This window comes from Dermacentor silvarum, chromosome 2, assembly GCF_013339745.2.
Source record: "Dermacentor silvarum isolate Dsil-2018 chromosome 2, BIME_Dsil_1.4, whole genome shotgun sequence".
In the NCBI taxonomy this organism is placed as follows: Eukaryota; Metazoa; Arthropoda; class Arachnida; order Ixodida; family Ixodidae; genus Dermacentor; species Dermacentor silvarum.
The window spans coordinates 236,147,187-236,163,016 of NC_051155.1; the positions used below are offsets into that span (position 1 = coordinate 236,147,187).

The 15,830-nt window shown below is 42.7% G+C and overlaps 1 protein-coding gene and 1 long non-coding RNA gene across 2 annotated transcripts; both read left to right on the plus strand.

Annotated features, from left to right (window-relative positions):
• Positions 1 to 6,394: 6,394 nt before the first annotated feature.
• On the plus strand, positions 6,395 to 6,780 carry LOC119442884 (uncharacterized). Its single transcript, XR_007465736.1, has 3 exons — positions 6,395 to 6,533; positions 6,597 to 6,700; positions 6,761 to 6,780. It is a non-coding gene; the product is annotated as an uncharacterized LOC119442884 (long non-coding RNA).
• Positions 6,781 to 6,856: 76 nt separating this feature from the next.
• Positions 6,857 to 15,486, plus strand: LOC119442882 (leucine-rich repeats and immunoglobulin-like domains protein 1). The gene is made up of 4 exons (XM_037707926.2): positions 6,857 to 6,888; positions 6,960 to 7,001; positions 10,724 to 11,926; positions 13,894 to 15,486. Exons 3-4 carry the CDS (start codon positions 10,744 to 10,746, stop codon positions 15,201 to 15,203), a joined length of 2,493 nt encoding a protein of 830 aa, XP_037563854.2. The 5' UTR covers positions 6,857 to 6,888; positions 6,960 to 7,001; positions 10,724 to 10,743; the 3' UTR covers positions 15,204 to 15,486.
• The last annotated feature ends 344 nt before the right edge of the window (positions 15,487 to 15,830 follow it).

Consider the following 15,830-nt stretch of genomic DNA (forward strand, 5'->3'; position numbering starts at 1 on the left):
AAAAACAAATCTCAAAGGCCATGCTTTTGCATACTGCAGACACCGAGACGCTGCACACCCGTGGCACCGAAGGAACATCATCACCGTCGCGATTCGAAGAGCGCTTATATCGTATAAAACCACGGAGAAAAGAAAAAGCTTTTCCTTTCCTCTACGTAGAAAATATTATTTCATCAAAGCGCTTTCGTCGCCGTCGGTTACGGTTTTGATCGCGGTTGCAGCATCGGAACGCCGCTATCTCGGAGGTCATGCAAAACGAAGGTGCGATGTGCCGCATGGGAACCCTAAGATGCCTTACCATGTTTCTCCGTTAGATATGCGTGATACAATATACCAGTCTTAACTACGAAGACGCTTACGTATGTTGGTGACACCCTACACCAATGCCGAATAAGTCATGCTTTTTACTTTTACCAAACATTACCTCGAACGTGCCTCGAACTATGCGTAATAGTGACGTCATGGCGGCCATTATATAAATGAAAAAACTCGAAATCACCATGTTTAGTGCAATAAATATTTCAAAAATACGTCATGTTTATTTTATTACTAAATTTTTGCTTTTTAATGCTTGTATTATTTTTTAGTTCATTGTAAATGACATTTTTCAAGCGCGTTTCGATCCTAGCCGATCTGTTATCGCACTGCCTTGACCGCCCGCACTGCCCTGTGAAGGTGAAAAAGCACCGTGGTGAAAAAGGAGAAGTTGGTGTGCCTGCGTGCATACAGAAAGAAAGCAAAATATGGTGTATCCTCCCCTCTACCCTATCGGCCCTAGGCTAATCCAGCTTTGCAAAATCTGGTATGATAACCCGCATTTTTCTCTCGAAGCCGTACTAGTCATTTAAAGTACCCAGAGTATGCTGCGGTCTTCATTACAAACCCAAAATGTGCTGCCTTTTGCTGCTGCTTACCTAAACCTCTGCCCTCCAGGTCGCGGTCGGCGGCCTTGTACGGAACTACCGGTGCCGTTGCGGTCGCGTACTTCACCGAGTGGAAAGCAGTTCTTCAATATGTGCCATTGTATAATGGAAAATACAAGGAAGAGTAACAAACTTATTGGTACGTATGATGGTACGGTGCTCATAGTACGGGGTTGCGACCCTTGCTACTGTTTTTGCAAAGTGTTCGCTCTTTCTGCGTGATGCTTGATCAACATTGAGTGCGCAAAGTGTATGTTTTATTGCTTTTCTTTACGCGACGTCTTGCATGTCGGAATTCCTGGTTTCTAAGCCTGCTTTCAGCCGCGAAGCTGGTCCACTGGGAACTGCTGTTGAGTATGTTAACATAGCTAATCGTTGCGAAATGGGAATAACTGACGCTTGCTAATTTGGTATAGTGTCATCGATGCTTATAAGTGATCTGTGGGGAGACTGACGTACCCTACCGGTGTTGTTCAGCCAACTTCATGTTGAAGACGCAAAATCTCAAGTCCCTCACCATTTTCTGTCATTTACTATTTAAAACTCCAGTGGTTTGGTCCTCATGACACACCTGTTGGTGATTACAGTCACAGGCTGCTCCAATTCGTCTTTCCCCATACTATTGTCAAACTACGTGTATGATCTCGTGCATTGCATGTTAGAAGTCTTTGCAGTTCTGTCTCTAGGCACAGGATAATTTGCTGCATTCTTGACGACCTTTTTGCATAGATCAATAGCGTTCTAGAGTTCCATTTTTGTCGCTGTTTCTCTTTCGATCAGTTGCTGTGATCCCTTAGCTATGCATACATGTTCCCCCCGCCCCCCAAAGAGAAAGATAGAGATGAAGAGCCACAAGTCATGGAGTCTTTCTTCAGAAACAAGGATGGCTAACATGTCATACAACGTTACCGATGTGTTGTAAGGGAAGACCTCCACTTCTTCGAAGCATTTCCAAGGTGGAATTGATGTTTCAATAGATGTGTTTAGCATGCAGATATGAAAACCCAGAAGACCTCATTTAAACATAACATCAATTTTCTTGTGCATGTGACCTTTTTACCACAGTGTCCAAGGCCAAACAGTGAAACCGTATAAATTCATACTTCGCTTACAGCTCAACAGCCCAACAGCAAACTCTTTTGAAGTAACATAGACAAGTGGGCTAGTTGGCGCATCTGTTCCGAATCATAGTGCAAATCAGACATAGATGAGGGAAAGAATATGCAACAGGCCTTGAACATTGACTGATAGTTTAGTTCATTTCCAAGCTGCACACAGGCATAAAACAGCACAAGCTTTGGCACGTAATATGGGTGAACATTCTTGAAACCTATTGCATCACCTGTGCTAATGGTTGTCAATCACACAAGGACTGCTTCTGATTGCTACTTGCACATTTAAAGCAAAGCTTTCTTTGCCTACCATTCCATGGTTTTGCCTGGATTGGCCAATCTCTAGTTAGGTTCTTGCCGAATAGATTCGTATTCACTTTTAAAAATAAATAAGGCACATCCAGCGGCGGGATTCGAAACTCTGCCAACCAGCGCAGCAACTCGATGCTCTAACCACTTGGCCACAACCGCACATATACTTCACTCGTGCCAACACCAACTAGCTCTGTGATGACCGATTTATGGTGATGATTACGATTCTCATACTATGGCACATACTCGCAGCAGGGATTGGCTGGTATATATTGTGCCAATGCCAACTGGCTTGTGATGATCGCTGCTTGTTGATAATTATGATTTTCATACTATGTGACATACCCAAAACGGGGTATTAGCTTATAAGCGCGTCCATGTGCCGATTATGATGACGATCTCCATACAAAGGCACATACCCACAATGGGAAGTGCCAGGAAACGGGTGGTACATATTGTGCCAACACCAACTAGCTTTGAGATGATTACGATTTCCATACTATGACACATGCCTACAACAAGTTGCTGGTACATTTAAAATAATGAGAAATCAAGAAACGCAAGCCTATACAAGATTTGTCACATTGCGCAGCACGGGTATGCAAGACCACATGTGTGTGACAGTTTACGCCAAAGACGCGGGAATGAAATGGGCACACATAGCATTTCATTAACTGCTTCACGAAAGCTTTGCTTCATATACATTCCAACATGTGCATTGGATCTCCATAATATCTTACAGCGAAGCTGTTAGCCTCTATAGTTGGGTACAACTTAAGAAGGCAGAAGAGGCCCCGCCCAGATGACCGAAGCATGGCAGCCGATTGTCTCCGCGACTAAAGAAATAGTCTCACTGGCTCATTGGCCCAGTTCGAAGCGCGGGCTGCTATGTGCTCCGTTGGGGGGGTCACCGGCCGTCCGCCTCATGACGTCAGTCTAGAGTGCATGCCCATTGGTGGAGGCTCGTGTGCATCCACCTTTGAGGGGCAAATATCACTGCCTTCTAAAGTTGAACCCAACTATAGTTTGTCGAGAGCTTTCGGTCTGTGCTCACTGAAAATGAAATAAATGGCAGCTGGAAAAGGGGGGGGGGGGGGGGCTTTTTTTTTTTTTTAGTTTCCACCATACCAGAATTATGTTTTCTCGTATATTCGAATTACGATTCGATGCTATCATGTCTGCAGGTTGCAAGTTGTATTTTATAAATTTTGTGACGCATTTTACTTTGAGAAATTGAATTAGTTCAATAACGCACTTGCGTCGGGCAGAGGGCCTTTTAGAATGAGGATGTATGCTACACTCACGCACACCTGCGTGTGCACATGACAAATGTCTGCACATGATGTATTGCCAATTGCACACATACCCACAAAAGGCCATTTGAGGATCATACGCCAGTTTGGTCATATCAGGCCTAGAATTGCCGTACTGCTGAAAGTACAGGTGACTTGATTACTGTCCTTCTTTATGGCCTATGTGAAGGCAGCAGCAGGGATGGCAAGGCCTCTTACATTTGGAAATTGTAGCATGGGGAAAAAGTTCAACATTTACTAGTTCTGTTCCAGCAGCTGTTGTTTTGTTCTGCTTCGGCAGCAAGGAATGTGGCAAATAAAAGGCTTTAGGATGTTGGATGGCGGGCTTGGCAACAATAGGTGGCTGAAGGCACTGACCACTTCTTTTGTCATTTTGAGTGTCCTCAATATAAAGTTCAGAGTAGTTTCCATAGTGCAGTAGTTTGCTAGTTAGTTGTTATCACTTTAGCAAATCTTTCAATGTTCGCTTGCTAACAAAAGCTTGAAAAGGCTGTGGAGTGCATTCAGAAGTGCCAAATGCTGTTATTGAAATTGTGTTACCTGTTGCATCATTGTATTCCAGCTCCATGACAGTGTCTGCAAAATTTAGTAAACTGACATCACTGAGTACTTTGCATCCAGGTTGAAGCATGCCTTCAACAAATGAAAACCACATGTAGTCTGCAGATAGTCACATTAGCACCCTTCACCAACCTATCCCTCATTATTTGAAAACGTGTCCGTAATGAGCTTACCGATGCAGGCTGCCTGGCCGACAGTGGACTTGTTGGACCATCACCTTTGATGCCAAATTTCTTGGCTTTAGTCATTAATGACATGCTTGCGAGCACCTCAGGCATGAGAGCATCTAGCGCCATCATGCCATTGCATTCAATTGGTATTGTTTTTAGCCAGGACAACGAAATGCGTGTTGCTGGTTTTCAAGTGTCACTTCATCCTTCTTTGGATACTCCAAATTTACATTTCTCAAGCTCAAGACAATCTTTTATATGCTGATCTCATTTGTAAATGGAGTTTCACATTCTTTTTATAAAGCTCGGTTGTGACACAAGTTAAATGCTCTGAATAGCAAGTCATGCTGTGGTACATTGTTTTTCTGACGCGTTTTTTTTCTCTCTCTCTCTCTCATTTTTCTTTACCGAGAAACTACTTGACTTTCTGATTCAGGGGTGCTGTACATACCTGTTATGTCATTGCTTGCTTCTTTAACACCACAAAACCCAAACACCATTCATCAAGTGAAATTGGAAATTGAGCACGAGGTTGCGGGGGTATCGAATCCCGGACTCGGCGGCTGCCTTTCGATGGGAACGAAATGCGAAAACACCCGTGTACTTAGATTTAGGTGCACGTTAAAGAACCCCAGGTGGTCCAAATTTCCGGAGTCCCCCACTACGGCGTGCCTCATAATCAGATCGTGGTTTTTGCACGTAAAACCCCATAGTTTAATTAATTTAAATTGAGCACTTTTATTTCTGGCATGAAGAGTACAGCTTACAAAAAGAATGTTACAGTAGTACAAAAAGAACGTTTGAAATTTAGTATGTTGATTAATTAGCAATTGGTTTGCTGAACAGCAACAGAAGCTTTGCTCCATTGGGTCATGAAAAGCTATCAGGTTTCCTGCGCTTAAATTGTCATTTTGAGGTATCAAACTCATCGTATCAAAGATATGTTAGGTTTTGTGGTGTTAATGCAACTGTATTTTATGGAAGAGCATTTTCATGCAAACATTTTTAAATCCAGTTTTGTTGCTTGCAGGTTGAAGAGGAGCCATGAAGACTGTAACTCATTTCCGAAGCATAGGCACGACTTAATAAAATGCCACGAGCGAACTAAATTTTCGTTGTGCGTTTTCTGGACATTGGGGGAACATAAGGTATTAATAGTCATAGTCACCCTTCATAGAATGACGCGCACCCTCTCCCTCATTTTCGCGAAGTGAGCAGAAGGTGCTTACTCGCGAACACCAGAACGTACTGTTCCCCGTGGCCAGAAGCCTGTTAATAAAGTGACAAGTGAACAGTCGTTGTCCTTCGCAATTTTTTTTTTTTTCACTTTGCTTGATGTAACGCTACGTCTAGGAACACGAGAAGATGTTGATCAGCTCCGACAGCTTTCCGACCTGGTCATTACGGTCACCTGCAATTTAAAAAAGAAAAAGTATAAAGACCCATTTTTACTCGATACGCTAACTGTGCATGCGTCTCTTCTGTGCTCGTAGTTTGCGCATGACTTACGTGTTGTCCAACGGCGACTCATCCTGTGGTGCAGCAGTCTGCTTTTCGGCAATAACTTTCGCACGCTTGTACTGTAGCAGTGGATACCAGGTGTATAAGCTGCAGCCCAAGCCCAGAAAGATCGCCAACGTTACCTGGCTTTTAGACAGCCCACGGGGTAACCTTATCCTTATCATGGTGCGTCCGGCTTTTGTCGCCTAATCAAAATGATTTCACGCTATCAAAGAACGCTTGAAATTCGGCACGTTCATCCTTCCTCGTCGTCTGCAGCTCTGTCGGCTCTGTACGCCGTGCAACGCAGTTGTGGATTGGATTGACTGAATAAGGGATTTTTTTGTTTTAGTGAATGAATTGACCGATTCACACTATAATAATGTTCAAGTTTGTTAACGCAAACACCACATATGCTGAATGAATTTACTGAACAAAAAAAATTATAAAGCAGCTTTTTTTTTTTAGTTTGCGTTGTAAACATTGCACGCAAGACGAGCCAAGCATGAGCCAAGTCTTAACGCGTGTGCCATGCAGGGAAGAGTACTAGCGCCGTTAATTTGGCGTTTAGGCTGTTCGCAAGTTATGCCGAGAGACAAAAGTGGCGCGAAGCAAGCAAGTAAAACCGGAAAGTCCACTGAGGTGAGGTCAAACATTTCCTAATGCTTAGTGCGCTGAACTAGTTTATCACTGTTTGTTGTAGAGTACCAGAGGAGCCGAGCAAACCGGTGCCGTTTACACTACGAACACTGGAACCGTTGCTATTCGAGTGCGTGCAAAGCCTGGAGCGAGTGGGAGTAAAATTACAGGTGAGACCTCAAAACAATCGTGTGTGTGTCAGATCACACCTTGCGCTGACGTTGTTGCAGATATCGGCGAGGACTCTGTGGGCGTTCAGATCGCTGCACCTCCGGTGGATGGAGAAGCAAACACGGAGCTGATCCGCTTCTTGTCAAAACTCCTCAATCTCCGGAAAAGTGATTTGTCACTTGAAAAGGTTAGTCGTTTCATTTCATTATTGAAAGCTACCAGCTGTTACTTATGCCGTTGTGTTTCTTCTCTGAACAGGGTGCTCGCTCCAAAGACAAAGTTGTGATGATCACATCGCAAGTAAGCGCCTCTGATGTGCTTTGTTTGCTCAAAAAACAAATAGACTCCTGATATTAAAGCCAAATTTTTGCAATGGTGCTGCCTTCTGTATTGTCACTTTAAACACTTCATATATCATAATAAAGCTTGTCTGTTGAGGGGCGCGCCAGGATCCACAATTTTCATTGGGGGTGCAGGAGGGCACTATCGCTTGGCACCCTACGGTCGGTGGTAGCCGCCCCTTTTGTAGAGCCCTGGTTTCCTTTTACTCATAACCCGGCGTAGTTCCTGTGTATAAATGCATCGATAATTGTTCTCAAACGTTTGTGGTCCAGAAGTGCTCTCTTTTGGGTTAACGTGTGTACAGTGCCCGCATCGGAATGTTCACGATGCCGCATCTCCTGACAAGGTTTTAAAAAAAATGAAAATGCAGCTTGCCATTCAGTGTTGAGGTTTCTGTGCCATTTCAAAGCAATAATTTACAACATAGCAATTCAGATCAAACAGCAAGCTTTTCTAAATTTCTACCTGATAAGATTGCCTGCATGTGACATGTAAATTATTGAAGCGGAATGTTAACGATGGATTAACCGGGCTTTAAAACAGGTGCTGCGTTATTCTCCTGCAAGCTCACCACAAAAATAATGTTGCAGAACAGTGGGAAAAACAAAACTATTAATGCCAAATTATCGCAAAAAGTATGAAGTAGGGTTGTGCGAATATTCAAAACTTTCGAATAACGAATCGAATAGTGTCCTATTCGATTCTGTCTTCAAATCGAATAGTCACTAATCGCAACAGCAAATATTTTTCAAATACTTTTAGAATATTTCAAAACGTCAACTGCACCCAATGAAACATAAAATTGGATGGAGCAAACATACGGTAACCCTGTAGACATGAAAAATTTCACCCCTGTAGACATAAAACATGACAGTTTGCGTAGTGAAGCAGGCTGCATCGCTTAGGTAGCCATACTTTATAGGCTATACAGTGATCATTGGCACCCTCTCAAGAGTCGTGTGCATGCGAAGAAACTACTTGTTTGCTCCTAACGCTCAATTTGTGCTTTTAATAAACAACACTTCATAATGTGCTATGTAATTACAGAAACTTGCTAACTTTAAGAATGCTAGGATGTGAACATCGTTTTATGGTAACTGTGATAACGGCTGTTCATTATTCGAAAACTATTCGACATTTGATTCGCTTCTGGCACTATTCGATTTGGTCTCAGAAATCACTATGCGCACATCCCTAGTATGAAGGATGCCAAGATCAAACTGTGCTAATATGTTCATCTGAAACATAACATTTACCAGTGTCTTCTCCTGCAAAAGAAGAAAAAATGTTAACAGCATAATACTCTTGGCATTACTTTTTTTTTTTTTTTTCACCTTAAATAAAATATGTTTCCATTCCTCCTGTCAGCTCACGTGCTGCTATATGGGACCCCATTTTTTAAGTGTCACTTCATTGAGGAGACACGGAAAAGAAAACCGTGTCTAAAGCTTATAAATTTGTTACAGGTTTGATAAAGCCTTGTATTTTGTTGTTTACAGTGACCTCCCTGTCCGTAACGGATTGTGGCTCACAGCATAATTTAGAGAAATAATTTAATTACAAGGAGAACTATTTCTTTAACTCCACTCAACGACTGGCAGAGCTTTGATGTTTCTGCAGACATACATAAGATATTAGCGCCAGAGGCCACATATACAGAAGCATGATCTACTGTTGCTAAAGAGCACTGGTGGAGAATAAACACATTCCAATAATGGCCAAGGAATTTGTGTGCATTAACCCTTTGCGGTCCGTTGTCGGGCAGGGCCCGACAACGCAACACGGCCGTAGCGGTCCGCTGTCGGGCATCGCCCGAAAAGGGTGTTTGGGGGTTAAATTTCGCGGATTTTTCTCACTGCGATTCGTGCGCATTCTTTGTATACATGATGTGCCATCTCTTGAGGGATAAATAAACTTTGTTTGTTGAAGTTTACTTCTCTTTGCACTAGGATGCAGCACAATGTTCAGCACGGCTTCTGGATACCAGAGCGTTCTCACTTGAGCGCGGAACAGCACGTTCGCGTGGTTCGCTGAGAAGCATGACCACTTTTTCATTGCATGCGTTTTACGGTGGCGCATTTAGTGAAAGCTTCTAGAGGTTTCCATGGTCAATAGCTTTATTTTGAGGCGCACACAGCTGCAGAATCATGCTGAGAAAGAACAGCGACACCCGCAGTACCGCCGCAACCTCTTCCAGCAGCTGGTGGGCGACGTGAGGGCTAGAGCCAAAAAACGGGGACCGTCTGCGCGGAATGATTGCGAGGAAAGGCTAGATGGGAGGAGCCATTTCATCTACAGGCTCCCAGGCCGAAATAGCAAAGACTGTGCTGTTTGTAGCGATCGAAAAACAAATGGAGGCAGGATGGAAACTGTGTTTTTCTGCAAAACCTGCAGTAACAACCCTGGCCTGCACCCAGAAAAATGCTTCGAGCGGTATCACACGCTTCTCAAATATCGGTAGAGGAGTAGCCTGCAGAATGCAAAAGAAAAAATAAATATCCTATGAGTTTTTCGTCCACAGTTTGTGGTTTTCATCGCGGCGCTATAAACTGGCAAAATAGTTTCGGACCGGGACAGCCGGAAAGTGGGTAAAAGTTTCGGACTGCAAAAGGTTAACTGCTAGTGAGTATAGTAAAAACAATCCATACTTACAGCAAGTCTACTGGGCTAAATTAAAATGCACTGAAACACATCTGCTGACATGTAGACGAGCTATCAGCATACATTTTTACTATTAATTGTCTTCTTAATCTTGCATGCTCCTCTAAAACACTTGTTTACACCTTGACCCTGCACATATACAGGATGTATTGTAGTTTCAAATGTCCAAAGGGACATAGGTTATGATAGAAATTCTGCATCTGGTTTATATCCCTGCCTTTGATAATGAAAGTGATCCTGAGAGAATAAAGGTATACTAAATTCTATTGGGGCATGGTCAGCAGATGCTGGTTGAAAAAAAAAACCTAACATACTCTGTTAACTTGCATGTACTTTTAGAAGTGACAGTGTTTGTTTGACATTGATGAGCATGCTTTGTGGTCATTTAATATATGGAACATATCTTGTAAATCATTTCTTGTATTATCAACACTCAGGCATTTCATTTATTTGATTTCTGAAGCAAGAAGTGCACTGTATTTTTGCACTTGTACCAAGTGTACGATGTGGAACACGTGGGCATGTAGCCATTTGTCTGCTTATTGTGGATAGTGGAACACTAAAGCAGTAAGCCATTGCTCTGTTGTAAAAAGTGGGTCAATATGCTGTTTGTAAGCATTTGAAGAAGCTGATGTGACAGTTTAACAATGTCAGAAGCACCTAGCACGCCCTTTGCTTAATTACACTATGTCCTGCTGTTGCTGTAAAACAAAAGAAACAAAGCAAAAAACATAATATGGTTGTAGAAGAGATAGGGAAATCCTCAGGAAAACACTCGTCCGGAGCGTCCCAGGGTGTGGAGATAGAAAGCACACAGTGCGTGAAAGCCAGGCATTCGAGGAGGAGAGGCAGAGACAGGAAGTCACTTCCTGCGAAGGGGCCCGGCAGGCCATTCCTTCTTCCTGTTGTATGACTGGGTCTCGCTGTTAAAACCGTCAGCCGCCAGCAAACACCATCTTTCAAATTTGCAATGGCAAGTAAGGCTGTATGGCTTGTGATGCTCCTGTTCAATCTAGCAGCAGCACAGACTAGTACAAGCATGCCTACTACAGACTCTGCAACTGGTGGTACCACCTTCACTTCAGCATCACATGAAGAAGTCAACCTCAACTGCACTTTCGTCACCCCCTTACTGGACTGTCGTGGTGAGCAGACGCATCTCCCACTTTTACCACTTCTGACTGAGAAGCTTTTGAAAGCGGTGCAAAGTGGTAGCCCAGTTACAACACTTTTCTTGGCCATTGAATCACTTGGCTCCCTTGAAAATGGCTCTATGGCTTTAGAAAACATACAGAAGCTGCACATTGTCAGGAGTGACATTTCCACTGTGCTGCCAGGTGCATTTGTGAAAGCAGCAACCCTTCATGCCCTTGACCTATCTGAGAACAAGCTGGCATTAGTGCCGAGCAGTGCACTGCAAGACCTCTCCAGCCTGACATCACTAAATCTATCGAACAACTATATCACAGAGCTGACTGAAGACACCTTCAAGAACATCCACAGTCTCAAGAGCTTGTCGCTTGAGAGAAATGAAGTCTCGTCAATCTCTGTGGGAACTTTCTTCCACATGGAACATTTGGAAGATCTCAACTTGTCGCATAACAAGCTAACTGCATTCGACTCAAGTGCATTCGGTAAAACAGCACTTAAAATCTTGAAGCTCAGCTCTAACCACCTCGCATCAGTTTCTTTGGAGAATTCCCTTGAATTCCTCGAGCATCTTTACCTTGACCACAACCGTCTCAACAGTGCAACAATGAAACTTGTTCTGCCAAGCCTTACCACATTAAATGTCAGCTACAACACCTTGGATAAACCAAAATTTGACTCACTGGCTTCACTTGTGACCTTATCAATATCTAGCAACCCACTGACAATGCTCTCAAGGAGCTGGCTGGAGCCCCTGCACAAGCTTGAAATTCTGGATGCGAGTTGCTGCAAGCTCAAGAGACTTGATAGCCAGTCTTTATCAGGAATTGGAAGTCTAAGGTTGCTTAATGTCAGTGGCAATCAAATTTCCTTTGTAGACTCAACAGCATTTGTGGGACTGTACTCACTTACTACAGTCGACTTATCAAACAATGCACTTACTTACATCAACCAGAACCACACTGCAGACCTGGGACTGCTGGAGCATATTGACTTGTCAGAAAACAGCATAGAATACATTTTTGCTGGAGCCTTTGCCCACAGTCCACGCTTAAGAAGCATTAACCTCAATGGTAAGTCAGCTTTCATATTTGTTTGCTCTTTTCATGGCATTGTCTTAAAAAATGGAAGTACATTTAAGAATTAAAAGGTAATGCTGAGCTTTGTACATTTTGTAACTATCTAGCATCATTGTCATCATCTCCGAACTACTGTTACGAGTGCCTAGAAATTTTCAAAAATAGATTAACATAACACACTTAATAAAATGCTGTTCACAAGAGCCACATAAGATAGCATGTACACTGGTTATCTTTAATTGGGTAGTCTTGCGTCAGCTTGCTAGCATTCAGTTTAGTTTATGCTAGATAGTTTTAACTGCAATTTCCTTGTCTTTTTTCTTTCTTTTTAATTCCCGCACATTTCATATAGCACAGTGCCACATATCTTGTAATGTGCTAGAAGCCTTTATTCATACTGATTTACAGGATAGCCTTTTTTCAATAGGAAGCACTGCAGTGTGTGAAGGTAGTTTGGGCCATATATTATGCAGCAAGTCCAGGCACTGACCACTATGGTGTTTTTCTGCACTTCATCTGTCCTTTGTTTCTTGACAAGTAAAGTGAAAGATACAGTCGCTGTACATTTGCCACAAGTTTAATTCTTGTAAATGTATCACTTCAGATTACAGACATTTAATGAAACTCTCTAGCAGGGTGTGTTGCCAATGTAGTATTTTATGATGCAAATTTGTTTGTTTAGCTATTACTACAAGTTCTATATCTACCTATAACAACACCTGCATACAATCTACTATATTTTGTTCTTACCTCTGTATTACACTGTGCACTTGTCTTTATTCTACTTACCATTTTCGCTAAAGCAGAATGCACAGTGGCAATGTATTAACAATTTTACCCTTGTGCTGGCAGTAATTAATTTGACAGGCCATCCTGTGTAACCATTAAGTGCACATTAAAATCAAAATTCCACATTGGAGTGCTATAGTCTTTCTGCCTGACAAAGCACACACAGCCCAAGAGTGATGCCATGTATTTTTTTTTTTCTTTTTTTAATCCCAACTGAAACAACAGAGCATACAACAGTACTGAAGAAGGTTCATTGCATTGAGAGTGGCTGACAAAGTTGTGCTAAAAAAAAAAAAAAACTATTTTTTTTTCTTCTTTTTAATCCAATACCCATAGTCCTTATTCTTATCTGCACCAAATTTTTCGATCACGATAGAGGCATGAAGTGTGAGTGAGCATAGCAGGACTAAAGCCAAGAATGCACAGAAATTACTTGTATAGTAGCATTTCACCAGCACTCTCACAAGCATGCTTTATTTTTGGAAGTGCCAATGCGATAGGGTTGTAAGATAGGCCAGTTCACTACACCTGAATGGCTATATCACAGATGTTTACAACCAGCAGCTATTCAATAATGTACCAAAAAAAAAAGCAGTGAGGCAATCAACACAGTTTGGTCCAGTATTCTTTACACACTTCACAGGAAAAAATGTGACACAGCTTGAGGGTGAAAAATATGTTTGCTTTGACTGCATATGCTCTTCTTTGCAACTCCCCCGAGAGGTCAGCCAGCCCAGCTCCCATCATTCTTAGAAAGTTAAAAAAAAAAAAAAAGTGTGTGCATGCATGCACATGTGTCCTTTTAAAAAAGCAATTTCTTGCCAAAAATTTTGAACATCCCTTCCCCAATGCACTAATGTCAGCAGCGCACATTACAATACCGGCATGTGGCTCCCGCTTCTCTGAAACATTTGTAGCTTGGCTGGCTAGTTAACAGAACACAGGGAAAAGACACAGTTAACAGAACACAGGAAAAAGAAGTGCTTCTCTGTGCCATTGGTGAGCATGGATCCCAAAAAAAATTTTTAAACAAACTTTTTTGGTGCTGAATGGTTCGTTCCCAAAATGCCTAGTCGATTCTGCCACGTGAATGATTTGTGGTATCATGAAATTTGCATTCAATACATAGCAGTCAGTGACCTAAATAAATATTTTTTTTTCAACTTTTCCAGGAAATTTTCTGGACTGTGGCTGCGAACTTCGTGGCTTCGGCAACTTTCTGAAGCATGGAAACTTTTCAGAAGAAACTCTGTCTTCAGCTGTATGTGATGATAAGTCGCGCATCAGTGAATTTGACTTTGATACACTTGGGTGCCCTACAGAGAGTGTGCAAACTACTCAAGTCTTGCCTTCGACAACTACCTTGCCGGAAATCAGCACAGCTGCAACCTCAGAACTGAATGCCACAAAACACACAACAATGGTGCCATTTAATGGCCATCTTACATTAGTACATGTGGAACAAGATAATGACAAACTCTCTGTTACATGGAATGCACATAGTACTAGCGATCGTCTTGATAAACTGCAGTGCTTACTAACTGTCGTCATTATTGGAGAAAAGACACGCACCAACTTACCTGGTCCCTGTCCTCCAAGCTTGCACAATAGAACATTCCACATCTTTATCACTAAGCCTGGAGCGAAGTTCGAAGTGTGCTTGCTAGCTTTCAGAAATGGAACAGAAGTGGCTCGCAGTTGTAGCATCCTTAACACAACTGACATCAAGACATCAACACCAGTGGCAGTACCTACAACAGGTCTAGTGAATACAACACTACCTTATGAGAGAACTACAGCTGTTGCCTTTAATGAAACGTCAGCAGTAACAACAGAGATGGAAATTCAGACACCATCGCAGAAGGCAGAAGACGGCGAGTTCCTGCATCGCCTCAATTTTCGCAGTCGCCTTTCAGCACAGAAGCAGCTCATCATTCGGTGGAATTTCCTGCCTCCTTTTCCCACCAAGTCAAAGTGTCGTTTCAACGTAACAGTGCTCTGTGACAAGGATCTGCTGACACAGACAGAGGCACCCTGCTACACTGCTGGTCAAGTGATGGTGGCGCGCATCAGTGAGGACAGCGATTATGATGTCTGCTTCAGCCAGCTGGTTCTCAACATCCCTGCGGACTGTCATGAAATCGTGCCTGCAAAGCTTGCCTCCAACACTGACATTGCAGTGGGAGCTGCAGCAACTGGGAGCCGAAGAGAGACTCGCATACCCGTGGCTCTACTTATCATGATTGCTGCCTTGGCCCTGATAGCAATCCTGGCCATTGCTTTGTTCATTCACAGAAGACTCAGGAAACGAGCCATAGCACGCAGGAAGGTGGGAGAAAGTGTGTTCCATTTGCAGATGAATCGTCGCTCGGGAACTTACATGGTCCAAGACGCAACTGAGGCACGAACCACGCTTACTACTTCAGTGTCCCAAGATGGGACGAAGATGTCACAAAGAGCATCGTCTATAGATGAACTGTGACAAAATCTGTGCCTGGAACTTAGTGTGCAGAGATTCCCATGCATGGAGGAAAAAAATGTACATAGGCTAACCTTGTCCACACCACACTCAATATGCGATTGTCATATTGAAAACTTACATAGTAGTCATTGTAAATAAACCTTTTGTGTTGTAATAGTGTATGTTTTGTATTAAAACATGTAAGTGTTGCAGTGCAGATAAGATACAAGTTTAAAAACTGTAAAAAGCAAGTAAAGCTACACCAAGTGTTGTGTGGATAAATTTCTGCAGAGTAGTGTCGAATGCACTACAGTGGAATCTCGATGATACGAATCTCACGGGGTCACGAAAAATATTCGTATTAGACGAAATTCGTATCATCGAAACAATTGAAACTCGCTAAATTAAAGAGTCGGAGGTGAACTCACTCAGGCACACGCACGTAAAAAGCATTTACAGTATAGATTACTTACAACGTAACTGTTTATAGTGCAGAACTGGCTACAACGCGACCTTTTCCGACTCCCGTTTACCCTCCCATAGAACTTACAGTGCAGCCGCGTGAGACGAAATACCGGTTATAATGCGGCTTCCGCTGGAAAATCTCGCCGACAAGGGCGGTAGCGAGCACGCTTTCTCAACGAGGTG

Coding starts and splice junctions, on each gene's coding strand:
- LOC119442882 (XM_037707926.2), top strand. CDS start 10,744: ATGCCTACTACAGACTCTGCAACTGGTGGTACCACCTTCACTTCAGCA. Junction 11,927..13,893: donor AAGAAGCATTAACCTCAATG/GTAAGTCAGCTT, acceptor CAACTTTTCCAG/GAAATTTTCTGGACTGTGGC.